Below are 22471 nucleotides of genomic sequence, written 5' to 3'. Positions count from 1 at the left end.
TCTAAATTATACGCTAGCTCCTAATATGGCTGAATGTTGACCAGTTCTTTTTGGTATAGTGCCTCTTTGTATTCCTTCCATCTTCTTTTGATGCTTCCTGCATCGTTCAGTATTTTGCCCATAGAATCCTTCAGTATTGCAACTCAGGGCTTGAATTTCTTCTTCAGTTCTTTCAGTTTGAAAAATACTGAGCATGTTCTTCCCTTTTGGTTTTCAGACCCTAAATCTTTGCACATTGTAATACTGTTCTTTGTCTTCTTGAGCCACTCATTGAAATCTCTTCAGCTCTTTTATTTCATCATTTCTTCCATTTGCTTTAGCCACTCTACATTCAGGACCAAGTTTCAGAGTCTCTTCTCACATCCATGTTGATCTTTTCTTTCTTCCTTGCCTTTTTTTTTTTTAAGTATATTCACATGCTGTTGTAAGGAGTAATACAGAGAGTTAGGTCCTATATCCCATTTATCCACTTTCTCTATTTCCTGTCTTTTTAATGACCTTTTGTTTTCTTCCTGCATGATGTACTTGATGTCATCCCATAATTTGTGTGGTCTTCAAGCCTTAGTATTCTCAATTGGTATTCTGTCAATTCGTAGAGCCTTGTTTTTCACCATTGACTTCAAATCTTTTCTTGAGATGGTCTCTGAATTCACATAGGTTGTACACACACACACACTCTCAAGGTCATACTTTGGCTCTTGTAGATTCTCTTCGGCTTCTACTTGAACTTGCATTCAAGCAGTTGATGGTCTCTTCCTGAGTTAGTCACTGGCCTTTTCCTGACTGATGATATTGAGCTTCACTATCATCTTTCTACAGATGTAGTTGATTTCATTCCTGTGTATTCCGTCTGGTGAAGTCCATGTGTATAGGCATCTTCTCTGTTGTTGAAAAAGGCATTTTCAATGAATAAGTCGTTGCTATTGCAAAGTTCAGTCATATGATCTACAGCATCTTACATAGGTGGTGAAATCATGAGAAGTCTGTAGGAATCTGGACCCAGCTAGAAATATTTGTACCTCTGCAACAGGTGACTCATCAACAAAGGGTTCTACTGTGTGTGGTTTCCCTGCAAAATAGGCAAGAGACTTGAAAGTTAGAAATGGCTTTTACAACTTAAAGTAAGATTCCATGTGTTAAAAGCACACTTGTTAAAAGGAATTAGCCACATTTCAGCTGATGGTGTTGTCTAGTAACCCAGCCTAAGCTGTAAGAGCTCTTCATTGTGAGAACCAAGGTGTCAGTCAGTACTGCTTGACCACCCCACCCCATGAAGATGATTTGAAAAGCATATTGAGGCCCTCTCTTCCAGCAGTATTGCATATAACTACCCTGACGTACATTTGTGGCATCTCAAATAGAACCAATTCTTAAGTTATAACTACTCAGCTTGGTGTTAGTAAAAAAAAAAAAAAAAACCTCTGGAAGTAAAAGAGGAAAAGTTAGGTAATAACAAATGTGGTGAAAAAAATGTGTAACGAATGGTGCTTTACTGCCTTCTCCCCTGAGTTGTCACTGGTTTGAATATGGAAGGAAGGCATCAGGGCAAGACTTTCTCCAAAATTAGCCCACATCTATGTAGATGGTTTTTAATGCCTGTGGCATTATGTTCCTATTGGCATTTCCAACACCTGAGTCAGAAACTTGTGCAGAGATATTGATGACAAGTACCTGTTGTTTCCTGGATACTATAGTAAGCCCAATGACAAAAAACTCTAAGATCTCTGTTCAGAGAGAACTTACCATCTAGGAGATTAGAAATACCATCCATCTTGACAGCCTTTCCTAGAGAGCACTGTATAATACAACAGATTTTTATGTTGGGAGAATTTCACTTCTAAAGTAGACATGAATAATTTGAATTTTCATTAGAAATGAACATAATAAACTATCCAGAAAGAAGAAATATTTATGCTTCTATTCATATAGTTTCTCTTTCTCTGATGCTGCAATATTTCTCATATTAGCAGTAAGAGAACAAGGAGAGAGAAACACCTTTAATTCTGGCATGTCGTGTATCTTTGGTGCTGTAATCATGAGGGAGAACAGAAACACCAACCTATCCTTAACCCTGAGTTGGTCACTGCCAAAGAATGCACTGTGACCATCAGCAACAGCCAAGGTTTCAGGGCCTTGTAGCGATCACTTCTGCACAATTTCATGCTTTCTCAAAGTCTTTTGTCAAGATGGTTTGTTTTATTAATTTGGAGGCATAATTTGTGGATATTCCCTAAAGGCATAAGAAATCATTTGCCTGTTTTTTGTTGTTGTTTGTTTGTTTAATTTTTGAATTAAATATCCACATTAATAGATTTAGATTCTAGGATTTCTGCAGCTCTATACCCTTGTCTGACCCTGGCAGTGGAGACCAAAGTGGCTTACAGTAAAGTGGTAGTGACTTGGATAAGTAGTGTTGTGATTTCAATCATGGGTCTCTGAATCTCCATCAATCTAGAACTAGCATTCCAGAAATGAGTACCAACATGATAGTCACTGTGGCATCTCACATTGCCCTCTTTGAACATTTTACCTGTCTAGCATTTAGTTTGGAGTTAACTAACTTCTTAAACCCACCCATTTCGTAATCTCCACAGATAACTCTTGCATTAATGCTTGTTTGCACCTATTTTGTTTTTTCTCCCAGAATCTGAGAAGCAGGTACTTCAGGCACCTGTTCCTCATCCTTTGCTGTTGTGTGGGAGAAGGACTTTCTTTAAATATGTGCATGTGCACGTGGCTGAGACTGGAGCACACATGGCTCATAAAGGTGGCAGAGGACAGCTAGCATGCATTTGTTTGGGATTTTAACTGAACGTGTTGGATTTTGAATCTGTGTTTCTAGATACTGTTTCCAGCAAATTGCAAAACAACAATGTTTATACTATTGCCAAGAGGAATGTGGAAGGGCAGGACATGCTGTACCAATCCCTGAAGCTCACTAATGGCATTTGGATTTTGGCTGAGCTGCGTATCCAGCCTGGAAACCCCAATTATACGGTAAGCCCTTTCCCGGAATGATTGAGATGGGTTAGAAGAGGGAGGTAAGAAGCCTTTTAATTTTTCTTAGCACGTTGGAAAGACCTCGAAAACGAGCATCATACCCAAGGTAGCCAAGCAAACATTCAGTCAAGAAGTCCCCAGTTCCCTCAGTGAAGCACCTTTTCTCTGTAGCTTCTGCCCCATCCCACAGGCTTGGTGCCTCTGGCAGCAAGGAGTGCTTCAAATCCATCCCTCCCCCTGGTACATACAGAGTTGCTCACAAAACTTGGCAACTTTATCCTCAATATCAGTTAATTCTTACCTGTCATATCTTTATATATGGTACTGTAATAAGCTGCTAAGAGGATTATTTACATAGTTAATTTTAAGAAACATTTTCCTGCATTTGGAGTTCATGACCCAAGGATATCAGAGTCATAAACACATCACAAGCCTTTTTCAGCAGCATCAAATGACCTGAAATGCTTGTTGTGAAAGGTAAAGCGAAATAGAACATACCTTTGGCACCCTGTAAAGGCACTTTAGTTTAGAAAACTTCCTTTAGTAGTAGAAAAAGGGTAAGGAGGCCACATATTCTGACCTCCTAGAACCCCACAAGAGGAAGGCAGAATCACCATCAGTAGCCCAAGGCCTATTCCTGCGAGGCCAGACATGCTGCCTCCCTCCAGCCCTTTCTCCAACCATTCCCCCCAAAGCACCCACCACCTCTCTCCTGGGTTCGATAATTCGCTACAGTGGCCACACAGAACTCACAGATTATGGGGTTTATTAGGGAAGCACCAGGCTACAATTCAAGTTCAGGAAAAAATGCTCAGTCTCTCTCCCAGCCCACCATCCCTCAGCCAACAGTCTCTCACAGTCTCTTTCCCAGAAGCACGTGTCTCTTTCAGGAGCGCGTATTTCTTTCAGCAGCACATCTTCCTCAACCAGCAGTCAGAGAGAGTTCTGCCTCTAGGAGGCCTCCTTTTGAGCTTGACAGAGTGGCCAAACCAACAAATCATAACAACAGAATTCTAAGCACCTGAGAGTGAGCCTCCCATAACATTGCGTTGTGCTATGCCCAACAGAAACAACCCAGGTAGATAACATTTACAATCAGGAGCTCCTCAGTTGCTCATTCCACCACTGAGTCTACAATGACTCATGGGTAGAAAAGCCATACTAAGTAATTTACTACACTGCAAGTAGTATATTGCACTAAAATAAAAATTCTGGTGATACTTTTTAGAGCAGAAACAATTGCTTCATTAAACAACAAAGATACATACCTCAAGCACTGGGCATTTGCTTGCTGTTGTAAAATATGGTCTCTCTGTAGGATGCACCTTGTCATCTGCATTTTGAAAAGTAAAGAAAAAACCCTTGGAATGGGGGGAAGTATCTTATTCCCCTGTTGTGTTTGAGGTTTTTATAGGCCACTTTGAAGGAGGGGTCAGGAAAATGACAGAGAGGAAGCTGAACAGTAAGTAGACTAAGGGAGCCTTTTAGCCACAAGGGAGCATTCATTTTGCAGCCATTAACCCACTAAAACCTACTGCCATCGAGTCGATTTCAACTCACATTCTGTGACCATATTCCTTAGTTTTGTCAACTAAGCCTGTTTTCGTTGGCATACACCAAAGGACGGTACACAGAACTGAAAATTCCTGGTCCTTTGCTCACCCAATTCCCTCCCTCGAAGTAAGCTGCCATAGCATGTGTGTCTGAATTGCTAAGTCCTATCAAACTGTATGTTAGCTCAGTGATCTGTGAGCTGGGAAACTTCAGGTTACCCCTATGAAGTATATGTTTCTCACCCACCTCCTCACTACCAATCTCATCTTTTTATTTGTTTGTTTATTTTTTTAATTGTGATTTGGGTGAAAGTTTACAGAGCAAATTCACTTACCATACAGTGGCTCACGTATACTTTGTCTCATGACATTGACTACAATTTACCACAATGCAACAGCTCCCCTCCCACTTCCTCCCCATAGTTACATCTTCTCTGTGTCCTTCCCTCTATGTATTATGCATGCACTCCTGTCCCCTGAGCTGTCTCCCTGTGCATACACAGCCCTTCTGTTCTCCCATGATTGTTCTCTCCAAGGAGTGTATCTACCTAATGTAAATATTCACCTCATATGCCTATCTTTTGTTTGGCTGGAAGCCACGAGAGTGGGTTCAATTCCAGACCTGAAGGGCAACTAGGGGTCATAGTCTCTGTGGTTCTATCAGGCCAGCAAACCTGGTCCCTTTCTCTTTTTTTAATGATTTTGAGTTTTGTTCCACATTATTCTCCCACTCTATCCAGGATCTCCTATGTAGATCCCCCTCCAAGTGGTTAACATTGGTAGCTGGGCACCATCTAATTCTTCTGGTCTCATAGTCATATAGGCTGAAGACAATCTCATCTTTTTTGAAGAGTGACCTACTCCAACATTTCCCTTGAGTTGCCCAGAAAGGTAAATCACACTGTGCTGTTCCTAGAAGACAGGTTTTCACTGTAAAATTGAGATCTATAAAAGAACACCACGCATTTCTCTAGAAGATTGCTTAAAGTACAGCAGCCTTGAAATCAAACACCACTTCCCCCCTCTTCACCCCCAGCATACATTGTTCTGGTTGTGACTTAGTGTTGAATTAGGGATTCAGTATTATGCTAGGAGGTAGAGTGTGTTTTTTTGTAGAACTGCAGTATCCCAGTCCCACACCCTGTCTAACCTGCTGCATATCCCCCAGTTACCTCTGTGGTTTACACTTAATTCTTAGAGACTAAAATTAGTCATTAAAAGAATTTTAAAAGAGAATCCCTTTTGTGGCTTTAATGAAAAGGTGACAAGTGATTCCAACAGACCCTAGCTTTCAAATGTAGGTATAAGTTTTGTCTATAAATGTTTGAACTTGGATGAGGAATACGGACTTACATATGTATGTAGGTATATGCATATGTGTATGATATGACTTTTGTGTTTTTCCTGCCCATTATTGTATACAATCTTTCATCTCAGCTAAGTAAGAGAAGCATTTGCAGAAAAGGAAACCGTGGTTAAAAATGATTAATGATTTGTTCAAGATCATATAATTTGTTGGTGGATGAGTGTTTAGAATTCAGGTCTCTTGACATGTTCTACTGTATTCTTTCTATTTATTGTAATGATAGAATTTTGAAAAGGCTCTCTTAGTATAACTATTCTAAACATGGTTCGTTAAAAGTTGTGAGGTTTTTTTTTTTAACTTTTTGTTTTAAAAAAGTTCTATTTATCTTCTACCCAGGTTTCCAATTGATAACACCATAGTACATTTTCAAAACCTTGAAATTGTCTACCCAGAGGGAGCAAGTAGTTGAACCTGTGGGCTTGGGACCATAATCGCAGGGGACATCAAGGTCAATTGGCATAACATACTATACAAAACATTGTTCCACCTCCTACTTAGGCGAGTAGCAACTGGGATCTTAAAAGCTTGCAAGCAGCCATCTAGATGCAATGATGGGTCTCTCCTCGTCCAGAGCAAAGAAGAATGAGGAAAACCAAAGATTCTTGGAAACAATTAGTCCAAGTAACTGGTACACCATGCGATCCACAACCTATATGGCTATGAGACCAGAAGAACAAGATGGTGCCTGGCTACTGCTGGCAACCACTCGGAGGGGGATCTATGTAGGAGATCCTGGATAAAGAGGGAGACCAATGTGGAACAAAACTCAAAAACATTTGGGAAAAAAAAGAGGGAGGACCAGGTTTGCTGGTCTGCTAGAGCCTGGTGGAAGCCCTGAGACTATGGCCCCTAGCTGCCCTTCAAGTCTAGAATTGAACCCACTCCTGTGGCTTCCAACCAAACAAAAGATAGGCATATGAGTTAAACATTTACCTGAGATAGATACACTCCTTGGAAAGAACAATCATGGGAGAAAGAAGGGCTGTTTATGCACAGGGAGACAGATCAGGGGCCAGGAGTGCATGGAGGGATGGGACATAGGAAAGAGGTAACTATCGGGAGGAAATGGGAGGGGAGCTGTTGCATTGGGGTAAATTGTAGTCAATGTCATGAGACACAAAGTATGTGTGAGCTGCTTTATGGAAAGTGAATTTGCTCTGTAAACTTTCACCCAAATAACAATTAAAAAAAAAAAAAACCTTGAAATTGATCTTAGTGCCCACCAGCCACTCCTGGGAAGGAAGGTTGGGCAATCTATTTCTGTAGTGATACCACCTCAGAAACCCAAGGAGAGGGTCGCTATGAGTCGGGTCTGACTCAAAGGCACATAACAACAACAACAACACAATACTGTTAACTAGAGACTGTTTGCAGATTTTTCCATTTTTTTATATGTACTCTTTATTTTTTTCTTTTCTCTTGTGATGGGGTGGGGTATGCATAGTACTACACAGTTTTATCATGTGTATGTTTGGGTAACCACCACCACAGTCAGGATACAGAACTGTTCTGTCACCACAAAAACTCCCTTGTACTATACCTTTATAGTTAGACTCTCACCTCAGCCCTACTGCCTGACAACCATTGATCTGTTTTCCATCATAATTTGTCATTTTGAGAGTACTATATAATTTGAGATCACACAACATGTAAACTTTTAAGTTTTTTTCACTGAACACAATGCTCTTGACATCGATCCAAGTTGTTGATTATATTGGTAGTTTGTTCCTTTATATCTCCAAGTAGTAGTCTACTGTATGGATGGACCAGTTTATCCGTTTTGCCCATTGAAGAACATTTGCTCCCTTATTGCAGTGGTTAGTTTTATGTCAGCTTGGGTAGGCCATGATGCTTTTTATTTTGAGGTAATTGTAGATTCACATGCAGTTGTAGAAATAACTCAGTGAGCTCCCAGTTTCCCCAGTGGTCCATCTTCCATAATTACCTTTATCTTACAAGAATGAGGCCATATCTCTCCAGGAAGGTAAGTCTCACCTGGAAACATATCTTGTTCCAGGTGAAGAAGCATGTTTTCCAGACTAGAAGCCAGGGCTGTGGGTGGGTAAGCCTTTGGCTTTAATTAAACAGGAGTGTGGGTCTAGATGGGCAAGGTTCCTGAGTGGTTGAAAGTTAAAACCCAGGTAAAATCTCTTTTCCCCAGGAGCCATACAGAATGAGACCTGGAGTCCTAGTTCTATTTTATAAATCAGAATATTTAGATTCATTGTTCTGTGAGATTTAGCAAAAATCAGAATATTTAGATTCATGTTTCCTGTGAGATTTAGCAAAAATAAATTATTTTTTTAATGCTAACTTGCCTTAGCTATACTAGTTGGCAAGCAAGGGAGGGGTTTAGGTTTCATATTGACCCTTTGTTAAAGGCCAGGACTGTGGTAGCTATTTAAGAGCAAGAAGGGTGGTGGTGGTGCTGGTATATGTGGTATATTCTTGCCCCTCTCACGTCCTCCAAAAAGCAGATGACATTCTCAGGGTCAAGCCTTGATCACTCCATGACTCCCACCAATGCCAGCTTTGGCAGTTTGGGCTTTTATTGAATAAGGTAACGTTTCCTTACTAGTTATGAATAAAAATGAATCTGCAACTGATCGAACTCAAAGTATTATTACAAAGATATGAAAAATATAGGACAGCATTTCAGAGGAGAGATACTACTCCTCTTTAGTCTGAGAGTTAATTTCCTTAAGCTGATCTTTCTCTTTATAGCTTCCTCGCCTCTCTTTTCTGAACCCATATATTCTCCTAATAGAATTTTCTACAACATTGACAGTGGAGAGGCTGTGGAAGAGGAGGTACAGGAACTTGCCTCTGTACAGAGTTTGAAAGTTGGGGAAATGCCTATAGCTGCAGATTTGACTGAAGTAGAGAGCTGTTTTCCATGCATACTTAAATTCTTAGATTAGATGGTTTTTGTTTTACATGATCAGAATTCTATTCTTGACTAAAATCAAATAGCAGTTTGAAAATGCCTTGGAGAATAAATATTAAATGTAATTAAAGAGAAAGCCTCTTTTGATTTTTTTAACATTTTTGCATTTTTAAATTTCACTTTTAAGTTTTTAGGATGTTAATCTTTTCAAAAAATTCAGGATTAACTGATATCTTCTTGATATTTTTTCCAAAGATATTTATAGCTTTTGTACTATGTTAAATCCAAAGTCTCTAGTCTCTGGTAAGAGAATAATGAGGTAAAATAATCTAAAATTTCATATAATTTTGCTGATCTACCCCAATAGATGAGAACAAACAATGTCAATAATACAGGAAAAAAGTGAACAATTATTTCTTGTTCTGGAATGCATTTTGCATGCTTCTAATGGTATATTCACAAGTCCTGGATGATGCAGACGGCTAACAATGCTCAACTGCTAACTGGAAGGTTGGAGGTTCAGGTCCACCTCAGAGGGAAGGCCTGGCCATCTACTTCCAAAAACTCAGCCATTGAAAGCCCCATGGAGCACAGTCCTACTCTAACACACATGGGGTCACCAGGAGTCAGAATCAACTAGAGAGCAACTAGTTAATGTTACATTTTTGTTAATGATATTTTACCTTATCTAATAATATAATTAGGAAGTTGAAGTCTGGATTTAAATTTTATCCTATTGACCCACAAAGTAAGATTATCAATACTCAACATTAAAATATTTTTAATACTGATGCTAGTTGCCTGTCTCTTTTTTAAAAGGCAGTGGGGAAAACACGAAGACACTGACGTGGAGTGCTGTCCATGTTATATTAAATAAATATTTTTCTGTTCTTGTTTTCCGTCCTTAACAGTGTATAATCTTAATATAGTACAAAAAGAACTGGTAACTTGGACTTACCTAACTTATGCTTTTGTTTTACTTGCTTGTGTATCCTTCGGAAATTAGAACTGGGATAACAAACCTTCTTGTCAGTCTGAAGAACCTAAGACATCTGAAATGACCATCAACAGTTGAAGAGTTTGAGCTCTTGCCTTTTTATTTAGCAGTAATCCTTAAGGCTCTTTGCAAAGCATTAGAACAGATACTCCCTTACAATCAGAATGCTTTGATGTTTGTAATATGTATTATTTCCTACCCTCGTAGACCCACAGAATATAGGTAGAAACATAGCACAACTGGACATTGATTACATTGAAATTCTAAAGCTCAGAATAGCTGTTAGCATGATTTCTTTGTTTGGCTGTTCCAGTGATAGAACCTCCTTTTCTACTGTGTCAGAAAGAGGTTTTCTTAAACTGACTACTTGGATGCCAACCCTTATGCTAATCTTCCTTCTCCTTTTGCTCCTAACAGCTGTCGCTGAAGTGTAGAGCTCCTGAAGTCTCTCAGTACATCTATCAGGTTTATGACAGCATTTTGAAAAACTAATGGACTGGTCCAGTGTCCTCCAGCCACCCTGTGATTGGTGCAAGCCAAGAGCTCCTAACTGGAAGAAATTGTATTGATGTGTAGAATCTGAACCCAGACACACTGAGGCCACCCACCAAGGTAGTGACTAGTCTAACCTGTACTAACATTAGGGCACAACCTGCTGGAAATTTTTAGCTTCCTGTGAACATTTGTAACCACTGCTTCAATTGCTTCCCACTTCTTGCCACCTGCTGCTGCTATCTGTCCTTACTCGTGGGCTTCTCTGTGTTGTGCCAATGGCTGGTGTTTTCTACACCCGCTTTTGAGTGTAGTGTGATATTTTGTAATCGAGAGCTCATTTCAAAAGCAGAAAAAGGGGAAAAAAAAATTAAAGCAAGGAAAAATGTCATGAAACTTAAATTGCACTTTATTGTTTTTATATTTTTGTACATATTAGGAATTGGGGGAGTAGTATGAACAGTAAAAGTGCTAAAACAACTGCCCATCATTAACTACACAGTCCTGGAGAAAGGGGCACAGTTACTTGTCCCACCCTGTTAGGAGTTCTCTTATCTGTGACAGCCTTGTCCCTCGTCATTTGGATTTTCACTTTTTTCTACTCCATACTCCTTTTCCTTGGCCAGGCATTGTGATTTCCCCTGCCCTATAGTATCATCTGGGAGCTCTGGTAGCATAGTGCCTAAGCACTTGACTGCTAACCAGAAGGCTGGCGGTTCAAACCCACCAGCCACTCCTCGGAAGGAAGATAGGGCAATCTACTTCCGTAGTGATACTGCCTCGGAAACCCAAGGAGGGGTCGCTATGAGTCGGGGCCGACTCGACGGCACATAACAACAACAACAACAACATAGTATCATCTTGTTTAATTGCTCTGCAGTTAGGAATGGTGTACTTCCTTGAATGATGTTTCAGAGTGCAAGGAATAGGGCCTGTCAGTCCCAGGGCTGATAAAAATTAGAACTTAAAACATTCCTTTCCCCTGAACTAACCCACAAATAACATTGGTTAAGGAGTTTTAAAAGAGATAGGGATTGGTAAGCAAAATATTCTTTCCCTCATCCCTTTCCTTTATTTCTCAAGCCTAGTTCACATCCAAAATCACAGAGTAGTAGCGTTGAAACAGACTTTAAGTAATAACTTATCTAACCTTGTTTTTCTATGAAGAACAATAAAAGGCAAAAAGGGAGTTGTTACCCGAGGCTTGTCAGCTGGTTAGTAGCGGAGTTGGGGCCGATCCTCCTAGATCAGTGTTTTCACTGCAAGACTGTCTTTCATTGTTTGCCTTCCTCCTGCCTTTTCTGTGCCTGCTTTTTTGTGGCTGTTCACATGCTCCACACTGATTCCAGCACTCCATTCATTGGCATCAGGTGGCAGCAGAGTATCTTTTCAATTACTTAAAGGTAACTCCAGATGCCAAAATGAAGGAGTAGCTTGCATCTCCCCATATGCTCGTGAAGCTGCAGTTCTTGAGGCCAGCAGGGTGAGTGCAGAGGTGAAGTAAGTCACAAATTAACTTCATCCCTCCAGCTGTCTGATCTGCCCTTTACTCATGTTACTTAGATTCCACAGCAAATTGAGATCATCTCAGAGGGTCAAGCAGTTCTTGTCATCTTTCAGAAGATTGAGACATGTGAAATCCCTTGCTTAGCATATTGGGTATGATTTGTTAAAGAATGACTTGTGCCCAGAACACCAACTTACTTAGCAGTGCTCACAGTTTCATCTGTGAGCTCTTGTTGCTTTGCTTGCTACCTTGCCTGGCACCCAGTATTCAGGGTTCATGACCAAGACTGCTCCTCTCAATGCCCCTGCTCCAGTCAGAGGCACTTCAAAGTTGAGAGGCCTCAAGATGGACTCAGACCTTTGAGTGAGTCCAAAAGGAGGAATTAAAGACAACAAGAGCAGAAATACCACCACCTTCCCACTACCCTGTAAGGCTTGAAATGACACTGATTCATATAGGTGCAAAGCCTAGGAAAATGGGGCCCTCAAAGCAGTTCTTAAGCCTTGAGACTCTCCAAGGGAATTGTTGGGGTGGGAGAAAGAAATATGTCCTACACTCACCACCCCTCAAGCATGGGGAGTAAGAAGCAGCGCAGGATTTTGTGTGCGAGGTGGGTAGATCACTGTTACGTGGGGTGGATAAAGTTCTCTTGTTGGGAATCGTTCATGGAATCAGTGGTTACAAGCAGTGAAAGAGGGTTCACACTACAAATAGAGTGTTCTCCACCAAAGCACACTGTAGCTCCAGAACGAGGAGTATTTGTCAGGACAAGCAAACAGAAGACAATTTTCTATGAGAAGGTGTCCTCAACCCCTAGAACTAGGCTTAGTAGCTCAGTCTCCCCACGAGTGGAGGATAACAGCCTCTGTTCTCAGCTGGCCTGACTGAACCAATCCATGAACTCTGTTCCTCGGGGAGACTGCTGGCCTTTCCACCCCTGAGCAGAATTGGGAAAGGATTCTGCTTATTGTAGAAGGACTTCTTTCCTGAAGAGAGACCTGTTACTTCCACCGCACCTTCTGTTTTGGCCCATTTCAAGCTGGGCTGAATCCGGGAAGCGAAGTGGAAGTTGCCCTGCAATCCCCAGTCCTCAGCCTCAGTATGTCTGTAATTGCCGGCTGGCATCAGTACAGAGGGCAAGGGAAGCAAACACACACCCAGAACTCTTTTGCTGGTCAGAGATTCCTTGAGTGTCTGTTCTCTCCCAAGCCTGTTTCATGTGTCTGTGTTGTGAAGCTTGGGATGTGGAGAGAAATGTTGGGGGGGGGAGGTAAATGTTGCCCTAAGAATGCTTGTCATTCTTTTGTTATTGCTGGGATCTGTTTTGGGGAGGGTGGGGGTTTGGGGAAAGCTTGACCTTCTGTCTTCGTCAATAAACTCATTTACACAAAATAAAGTTTGTGGTATGTACTTTGTTCCCAGAACTGACATTCCAGAACAAATCATAGCTGGCCAGGGGATGGATGAGGAACTAATAACCACTCTGTGAAAACTTTTTTTTTTTTTTTCTGCCATCCTAGCTCACTCAAGGATTTAGTCAGAAGAATTTAAGATTGGCATGAGGAAGCATCATATACCTTGTATATGTTAACTGAACCCAGTACCACCACCACCACCATCTCTGTCACTGCAGGCATCTATCCACAGGCAGGGAGCACTCAAGCCAATTAGTCTTCCCTGGCAGGGTCTACTGCTAGGTCGCCAGGAGGCTTGTCCCAGGGGCACCAGCCAGACAGAGGCAGTTCTTTCTAACTTGTAGGCAGCCAGCCAGCCAGCCAGGCCCAGGGGCAATAACCAGCACAGTTTCTCGTTGGTTTTCTATTACCCAAGGCATTTCACTAATCTCTCAATTTATATAAGCCTCTCAGACCTCTACTCGGGACTTGTATATTCTCAGGCACATAAAAGGAACTCTTTTAAAGCACGCTTCCCAAGTTCAGGTTGGAGACAACTGCTTGTGAGTGTGTGTGTTTGTGAAAGTGTGGGCGCGCGCACTCGGGCACATATGCGCCAAAATGCATGCACACATGATCCAGGTGTTGTCCAGATAGCGGGCCTTTGTGTTCTGCTGGGCTACCAGCCACCAAAATCTCCCACAGCCTGCAGTGGAAAGAGGCTGAGGGGTCCAGTACCTAGATGGCCTTGGACAAGTCCCTAAATCTCTTTCACCAAAGCATTTTGCTTAATACACAGTCAAAACAAACCAGACTCACTGCTGTCAAGTTGGATCCTACTCATAGTGACTCCTTGGGTTTCCAAGGCGGTATCTCTACGGAAGTAGATTGCCTGATCTTCCTTCCAAGGAGTGGCTGGTGGGTTTGAACCGTCAGTCTTCTGGTAAGCAGTTAAACGCTTTAGGCACTACAGCACCAGAACCGTGAACCGACTGCCTTTTGACAGCTAGGAACTTTTTGTTTTGTCTTTATGTTGGTGTGCTGCAGTTAGACCTAGCTGCCATAGGAGTAACACAGGAAGTGAAGTGAGATCAGGATGGTCTTTGCAAAGTTCAAGGTCAAAGACATGAAGAGATGCCTTACTGATAGCTAGGTGGCGTCACCAATTGGGCAAAAAAAAACCTTTAGAGTAGAGGCTCTCAACCCTTGGATGCAGATTAGTATCACTTCGAATGATTCTGTTCAGCTAGTGTGGAGTGGGGCCTGAAGGAATCTGGATTTCAAAAAGCCCCCCAAAGTTTCTGTGGAGTGTCTGTTGGGGTTGAGAATCAGGCCAGAGCATCTCCTATGTGTTTGCCTACTTCATCTTCTACAATAATACCTGTGTCCATATGGCAGTTTAAAAATAGTAAAGCACTACATCTCATGCTTTGGATGTGTTATCAGGAGGGACCAGTCCTGGAGAAGGACATGATGCTTGGTAAAGTTAAAAGGTCTGAAAAAGGAAGACTCAACGAGATGAATTGACACAGTGGCTGCAACAATGGACTCAAGCATAACAACAGTTGTGAGGATGGCACGGGACTGGGGAGTGTTCTGTTGTACGTAGGGTTGCTGAGTCAGAACCAACTCAACGGCACCTAACAGCTAAGTACGTCAATGCCTTACCTGCTACCTCCCTTGCCCATGCCATGAATTTAACGTGATCCCCATTTTTCAGGTGAGAGGTTGCAAATCTGCATCTTCTGACTCCATGCCTGTGTCCTCACCAATACGCTATAGCCTCCTCCTGCATTCCAATGAAGATTCTGTAATAGGCCCTCCTCTCCCTCTGTACTTGCCGCCAGGCACGCCCACAGCCACATCCAACCTTACTAAGCCTCCTGGATACCTCTATGTTAGATCTCCAAAACAGGGCCACACTGGCTCTAGACTTTGATTTGAGATCTCACTGGCCTTCTGTGCACACAGGATAAATCAAACCAAGCCCACTGCCTCAAATCGGTTCCTACTCATAGTGAGCAGTAGGACAGAGTAGAACTGCCCCATAGAGTTTCCAAGGCCAGAAATCTTTACAGAAGGAGACTGCTTCCTCTTTCTCTTTTGGACCATTTGGTTAGCAGCCAGGTACTTTAACTACTTCACCACCAGAGCTCCTTGCTCCTAGAATAGCAACTAGGAAATAACTGAGATCTTATGTATGTCATTTCTGAGGCCAGGAAAACAGCTGGAGACTTTTCAGATTTGGGCCTCCCTAAACGCGCGCGTGCGCACAAAACCTCACTGCCATTGAGTCAGTTATGATTCATAGTGACCCCCATTGGGTTTCCAAGGCTATATACACTTAGGGAAGTAGATTGCCCCATCTTCCTCCCATGGAGTGGCTAGTGACTTTGAACCACTGACTTTCTGCTTAGCAGCCAAGTGCCTTATCCATTATGCCACCAGAGCTCCTTTGGGCCTTCCTACTCCCATTTAATGTATTGATGCTTTTTCTGATTTTGCTTGGACCTATATTTCTTTTCCTTGCCACCCCCAGCTCCAGGAGGCAAGAACTGTTTATTTTAATACCTGGTATGGCACTTGGGGAAGATCACACCTCCCCCGTTGTTACCCATTTCTACCTCCTGAACACTAATCCTAGAATCCCAACCAGCCCCCAGACATTTTATTAGCAACAAAGATGTTTCTTGAAAAGTTTCCGAGTTGGCTACAGACTTGCCATTTCAGCTTCTCATTTAGCTTTTGTCCTGCCATTCCTGATGTTGCCAACAAGGGGGAGACTCAGGAGTGAGTGAGTCCCAGTTCTCAATTGGAGAAGGGACTTGATTTCCAGGAGCATCATTTTGAGATGGGGCTGCTCTCTCATCTTGGATCATTCTTTCTTTGGGCAGGGCCCCAACAACTCACCTAGCTATGTACATACCTCGAGGACGATGTTCAAATATAGCCCCTAGCTTTCCCTCTGTTTCAGTGACCCAATTCACAGAGGGTCACAGGGTCCAGCCTCTGGAAGCTCAGTGGGCCCCTCAGCTGGGAAGGGAGATGGGAGATGGCCAGGTGAAAGTCTGCAAGTTCTACTCTTGTCCTTTCTGTCTCATTTCGTGTTAGGGTCTCAAATACTGCAAGTGAGCCAATGCATCCACTCCCCCAGTGCCAGAACTTACGCTTCAGCCATCAGATGTCCTCAACTGAACCAAAGCCACTTTTTCATCAACGTTAGCCTAATGGTAGAGTAGAGTGAATAGGCCCTGTTCTGGTTACTTAGTGCTGCTCTGACACGAATATACTGCGAAAGGTAAGGCCTTAACAAATAGGAGTTTATTCTTAAAATTTGGAGGCTTTAAATCCAAATTCAAAGTGCCAGACTCTAGGGGCTGGGTGAAAGCCCCTCAACCTTGGGGTCCAGCTCTGCCTCCTGCTCCCGGCCCACTGGAGTTAGAGGCATTTCTTTACTCCGACAGCTGCTGGCTCCTGAGGCTGAGAAGCCCCAAGATTGACAAGTAAAAAGGCACAGTCCCGAGATTACCAAACCACACAGCAAGCCATTAATTTAAGTCCATTGCAAGTCCCAAGGTCAGCGGAGCATAGCAGGCTGCTGAGCAACAGCACGGCTACATGCAGGGTCCAAGTGTGCCATAGGCCAGAGACCATTTCCAAGGCTTTTTGTTATATATACAGGAAGCAGACCACATCCCAAAGGCAGCTACTCAGCTGCTTGTGGTAGATCTCACCATGGAGCTGATTGCCAGTCTCATCATGGGGAATAACTACCACCAGCTGCCCAGCCACTCAATCAGGCCCAGCCACGTTGACACACAAACATAACCACCACAGGCCCCTCAGGGTGTACGTTCTTAGCCAAGAATTACTTTCAGCCAGTCAAAATGACTTAATCACAAATTCAGGCAAATTTTGCATTTTGTTATGCTATAGCTAAGGAAGGTTGGGCAATCCTACTTTCGTAGTGATACTGCCTCGGAAACCCAAGGAGGGCTCGCTATGAGTTGGGGCCGACTCGACGGCACATAACAACAGCAACATAGCTATGTTTGTTTTTTAAACAAGAAATAATGTTTTAAATGTCCTACCACTGAAGGCCAGCATGAGGCCTGTAAAAATGATGTGACATCAGACCTCATCTAACTTCAGGAGGAGGGAGGAGAATCCTCAAGTTCAGCAGCATCAGCCCAAAGCTGATCTGTGAGGGGGAGATCAGACATCCCTCCACTCTCCAAACTTTTTACCAATTCTGACACCAGTTGTCCCTCCCTTAGCACGTTCTGCTCCTCTGATGGGTCCATTAATTCATTGCACTGGCTACACACAACTCACCAACCATATGATTATGGGGTTTATTAGGGTTTAACAGTAAAAAGTATAATTCAGGATCAGGAAGGAGCAACTTGAAAGTAACAGGAACAACTCAGAATGCAGTTCTTCTGATCAGGACAGCTTCTCGGCAATACTCAGAGGCAGGCCTTTTTCTCGGCCTTTAGCCCTCACTCTTGGCCCTTGGCCTGACTTGGGTAAGTGTTAGAAAGCTCTTTAGCTCTGCCCATAAATGCCTGGAGGCACCCTGCTCCACCACTTCTGCCTGTAGGGTAAGTGCTCAGTTCTCTCACTCTGTGGATCAGAGAGCCTAACCTGATGGTCCCCTGGTTACCACTGCCATCTCACGCCATCTTCAGTGTTACAGCTCTCTCTCTGTCTCTTGGGTCTAGGAGGTTCTCTCAGTACCAGGACCCCAGGTTCAAAGGATGAGCTTCACTCCCACATCTTGATGGCAGTGAGGTTCCCCTCCAGCCTTTGCAGTTGGCTCCCTTTAAGCCTAACAAGATGACACAACTGAACAACCAGTATTCCACAAGGGTTCCATGTACCTTATTTGCATTAGCAAAACTGTCCAATCCCCTGGGTGGGCCACAAGCACCTTATTTGCCTAGTCCCACCCAATCATTTTGTTGGAGTTACAGGACTAGAAGGGTCATTATTAAGGCAATTCACTGAACTGCAAGGCCCCATAATTATTAACCTGTGGCTTTGTGTTCCTCTAATACAGCTAATTGGAGAAGCTTCTGAGAAGCCTGGCCCTAAGGTATGAGTATAAACATTGCATGATTTCTTCTTATTTCTAGTCCACTTTGGGCTGAAAGGAACCATCGTGGAGGGCCGTGGCCTGGTGGAATAGTCATTAAGCCTAGGATCCTTGGACAGCGTAAGGATTCAAGATTTTCAGATACATAAGGGCATAGGTAGTGCCCTAGATGATTTAATCAGTTTAAGAGGCTCTCAGTGACCCCATTGTGGTCCCATGGGACCAGTAAAATCTTACGTCTTCCCCTAAAAGTGATGTTCCAGGAGGAGGCCATATCCTCCTCAGCCCTGTACTTGCTTCTAACGGCTGCCCTGACCCTTCACCCTATACCCCCCACTCCCCTGGAAACCTATCTAGAGTAAATGGAAAAGCTTTTCAACGTCCCCAAAAATGGCTACATGTCTCTAAAAGAAGGCAAGAAAAAATAAAAGTCTACACATATTAAGACTTACTATGTGTCAGGCACCGAGGGAAGGACTTTAGCTCATTTTAGACACAGTCTATAACTGTAGGGACAATCACATCTCCGTTTTACAAATCAGCCGATAAAGATTTGGAGCATTCAAGTTACTTGCCTTCAGTCATGTAGTAAGTGGCAGGGCCAGGATTTAAATTCAGATCTGTCTGATCCAGAAGACTACAACCACTATGCTAGTCTGTCTGGACAGGAAGACCAAGAAGAAGGAACAACTGGAAAAGTGCCCAAAATGCAGAGCCCAAATGGAGGAGGAAAACAATGTTCTGTGAGGGAGCTGGAGCATAAGTGATAGAAAGTCAGACATAGTGAAGGATGCTGGGGGGTGGAGTGGCTTCCCATCAAGCACAGAGTTAGAGCCAAAGTCCTCATCATGGCCATCAAGGTTCTTTGCATCTCACCTCAGCCATCCTCAGCCTGTTCTCTAATCACGATGCCAGCCTCCTGGGTTCCTTCCAGTCTGGTTCCTGAATTCAACTCTCATCCAGAAGCCTGTAATTGCTCCCAACTTCTCCTGCCTGCAAAAGTTCCCTTCTCCCACCACTCCCCAAAATCTGCTGCTTCTAAAGTCTATCTGAAAGTTACCTCCTTTGAAGCCTTCCAACTCCTCTAATTAGTCAATCAGCTCCTTCTTCCCGCCCCTAGAACCATGATTTTGCACATACTGGCAATGATTGTCAGCTCTTGGTCTCCCCATTGGTCTGTGAGCACCGAACCACGCCAAGCGCAACAGTGGCTGCCCAGCTAGTGACCCTCAATCTTTGCATCCCCTATTTTGCATTAAGTAAGACAAGTCATTCAGTCTCTCCTGGCCTCAGGTATCTCACTGATAAATAGAGGGAAACAGACTAAAACTCATATATCCATTTTACAAATCAGGCAATAAAGATTTGGAGCATTCAAGTTACTTCTTGTTGGTGAGGATTAAATGAGAACACACTGCCTGGCACATAGTACCTGCTCAATTAATGTTAGCTATTTATGATGAAATGACATTGATGATGATTGGTTTAGAATAGATGATTTTGCCCTCAACCTTGGCAAATGCTAGGCTCTCCCAGGCTGGCGAGGAGAGGAGAGCTTTAGAGAGAGGGCGACAAGCTTTGGCAGGAGATCAGCTTTACGCCAGCCTGGTCTGCCTTTCACTGCCGCAGTGAAGGGTGAGAGCGACCACCCTTTCTCCAGTCCTCCAGGAGGTGGAGGAGAACAGCCTAGATGCCACCGCTAGCACACAGAGCAGGGCACGTGGGTCCCCGCCCAGCAACCGACTGACTGGACTGGCAAGGGTCAGGAGGGAAACCTCGGGAGGGAACCGCGGGTACGGGGGAGTTGGGGATGTGAGGGCAGGAGTCCGAGTGAAGCAAAAGGTTTCAGTCTCTCGCATCCCTGTCTCCCATCCCTCAAGGTGAGACCTAAAAATACCTCGGAGAGAGTCTGGAGGGGAGGTGAAGGTCGAGTCTGGGGTTTAGAGAAGCATCCGTCAAGGGCTGCCCACGTGAACGTGTCAGTCTCAGGGACCCAGCGGAACGCCAGCCCCGGCACCCCCGCCCTCCCCCCGCCCTCCTTTCAGCGCGAGCGGGCGGCGCGCTCCGGAGGGAGAGCCGGGCTGAGGCTTCCTGCCCCCTCGGCGGCCAAATCTGCACCCCCCGCGCCGCCCTGAGCCCGCCTCGACTGGGCAGCCGGGGGCGCGCCCACGTCTCTCCCCCCGGGCCGGGGAGCCAGGGGGCAGCGCCGGAGCCCGGGGGGAGCGCAGTCCCGCCGGCCGGCCGGCCAGGGCTGGGGGCAGCTAGGACGGCCCCGGGTAAGCGGCGGGAGGAGGGGGAGCGGCCGGGGACCGGGGCTGAGGGGCCGACTGCGGCGGGGAACGGCCGGGGCAAGGGGGCGGCGGGCGAGGAGCTGGAAGGGGGCCGGCGGGCTGGTGGAGAAGCGGCGCGGGGCAGCCACGTGAGAACTGGAGCGGGGGTTGGGGGATGCCTGCTAAGTGCTGGAGGCGGAGAGCGGGCTGGGCTCTTGCATCCCCCCAAACTCCTACCAATCAGGTCATGGGGAGCCCAGCATCTTCCGACACCCCCACCTACCCGCCCCCACGCAAACGTGGTGGGAACAACAGCAGGCGGACGGGTGACCCTACCCCCAGGGGCCCGAAAAGCCCGGGCCCTCAGTCAGGGTCAGGGACCCAGGTGTCCGGGTCAGGGGAGGAGGCAGGAGTCAAGCTCTGGCCCCTGTATGTCCTCGGTCTGTTGCCCAGCGCTGTCTGCAGACTCATTGCAGCGCGCAGGCCTTGGGGAGGGAGCTCAGGGGGCGGGGACAGGGGAATAGGAAAGAAGGACGGGGATCGTCCGCTGCCCTGCCTGCGCAGTGCTGGGGTTGTGGGGAGGGAGCTCAGGGGGCTGGGCCCTGCTTTTCTGGACAGCCCCTCTTCTGCCCCCAATCTGCCAAGGAGGGTAGATTATTAATAAAACGCTTAGACTCCAGGACCCCTGCCTGGGAAGAAGGAGGGGACTACAGTGAGAACAGGGCCAGCTTAGGCCTGGTGAGTGCCAAGAGCCTGGCCCCAGCCTAGGGGCCTCTATACAGCCCTCCCTGGCTCCAGCACAGTACCCTGCTTCATGTCCGTGCTGCTTCCCACAAAGGGCTAGTTTCTGAGCAGGGAGTGTGGTGTCCAGGAGAATCTGCAGGTGGGCACATCCTAGAAGCCTCTATGTTGCCACACCCAGAGAGAGGCCAGGACTCTTCCAGCTCCTTGTCCTCTCTTCTCCCCTAGGACTCCTTATCCCCACCTGCTTGTACTGGTTATGTAATTAACCCAACTGAGGCTCGGGGCCAAGCGAACAGTGGCCAGGAATGCCTCAGAGGCCCAGGGCCTGGGGTTATATATGGGGAGGAGGGACTGATACCTCTCCCAGTTGCACACCCGAACAAGTGTAAGCACCTGTTGAGGAAAGGACACAGCATGGGACAGGAAGGTGATCAGGGTCCTAGTCTTGGCTGACAACTAGCTATCCCTACTTTGGTTTTTACCTTTAATATAGTGAGGAGAAGAGTCATACACACACTACCTGTATGTGAGCTCACGCAGCTAGGGGCTATGACTCTCCCACGACTGCTAGGAGGCCCCTCGAGACAGTGGAAAACCTCAGACGAAGGAAGGACCCTGCACCCTGCACGTGACAGTACCTATTTTGCTGTTGAGTCGATTCTGACTCATCTCGACCCTACAGGACAGAGTAGAACTGCCCCACAAGGTTTCCAAGGCAGTGATCTTCACAGAAGCAGATTGCCACATCTTTCTCCTGCAGAGCAACTGATGGGTTCAAACTGCTGACCTTTCGGTTAGCAGCTGAGTGCTTAACCACTGCATCACCAGGGCTCCCTGGATGTAACAGTAGCCACTGTTTATTGAACACCTACTCTGTGCCAGGCAGCAGGCTTTACCTGCCCAACCTCATGGCACCCTGTGAAGTTCCTTACCTGAGGTCACACTTGATGCCTGATGCTTGATGAGTCTCACTTCAAACAATGCCGTTTTTTCTTAAATTATTATGGTCTATATACACATGCCCAGTAGATTGGATCCTCTAGGCAGGACAGACAGGGAGACAGTCAGCTGTGAACTGTATATATGTGGAAAGAGCATGCATCTACACAGAAAACATGTCCACATGCTGGAAAAGAATGACCTTGTCAGAATCCAGCCACCCA

General features: G+C 44.9%; 1 protein-coding gene across 1 annotated transcript in view; it reads left to right on the top strand.

The window, feature by feature from the left end:
- Nucleotides 1–10295, top strand: part of AP2B1 (adaptor related protein complex 2 subunit beta 1) — a 171184-nt gene extending 160889 nt beyond the window's left edge. The window contains exons 21-22 of the mRNA XM_007947936.1: nt 2843–2997; nt 10221–10295. Coding sequence (XP_007946127.1) covers nt 2843–2997; nt 10221–10295 — 230 coding nt within the window. The remainder of the gene's footprint in view (nt 1–2842; nt 2998–10220) is intronic.
- Nucleotides 10296–22471: the final 12176 nt, after the last annotated feature.

The sequence above is a fragment of the Orycteropus afer genome, unplaced genomic scaffold, assembly GCF_000298275.1.
Source record: "Orycteropus afer afer isolate SDZICR_OR568_19922 unplaced genomic scaffold, OryAfe1.0 scaffold00196, whole genome shotgun sequence".
Taxonomy (NCBI): domain Eukaryota; kingdom Metazoa; phylum Chordata; class Mammalia; order Tubulidentata; family Orycteropodidae; genus Orycteropus; species Orycteropus afer.
This window is presented reverse-complemented; position numbering and strand designations above follow the sequence as displayed.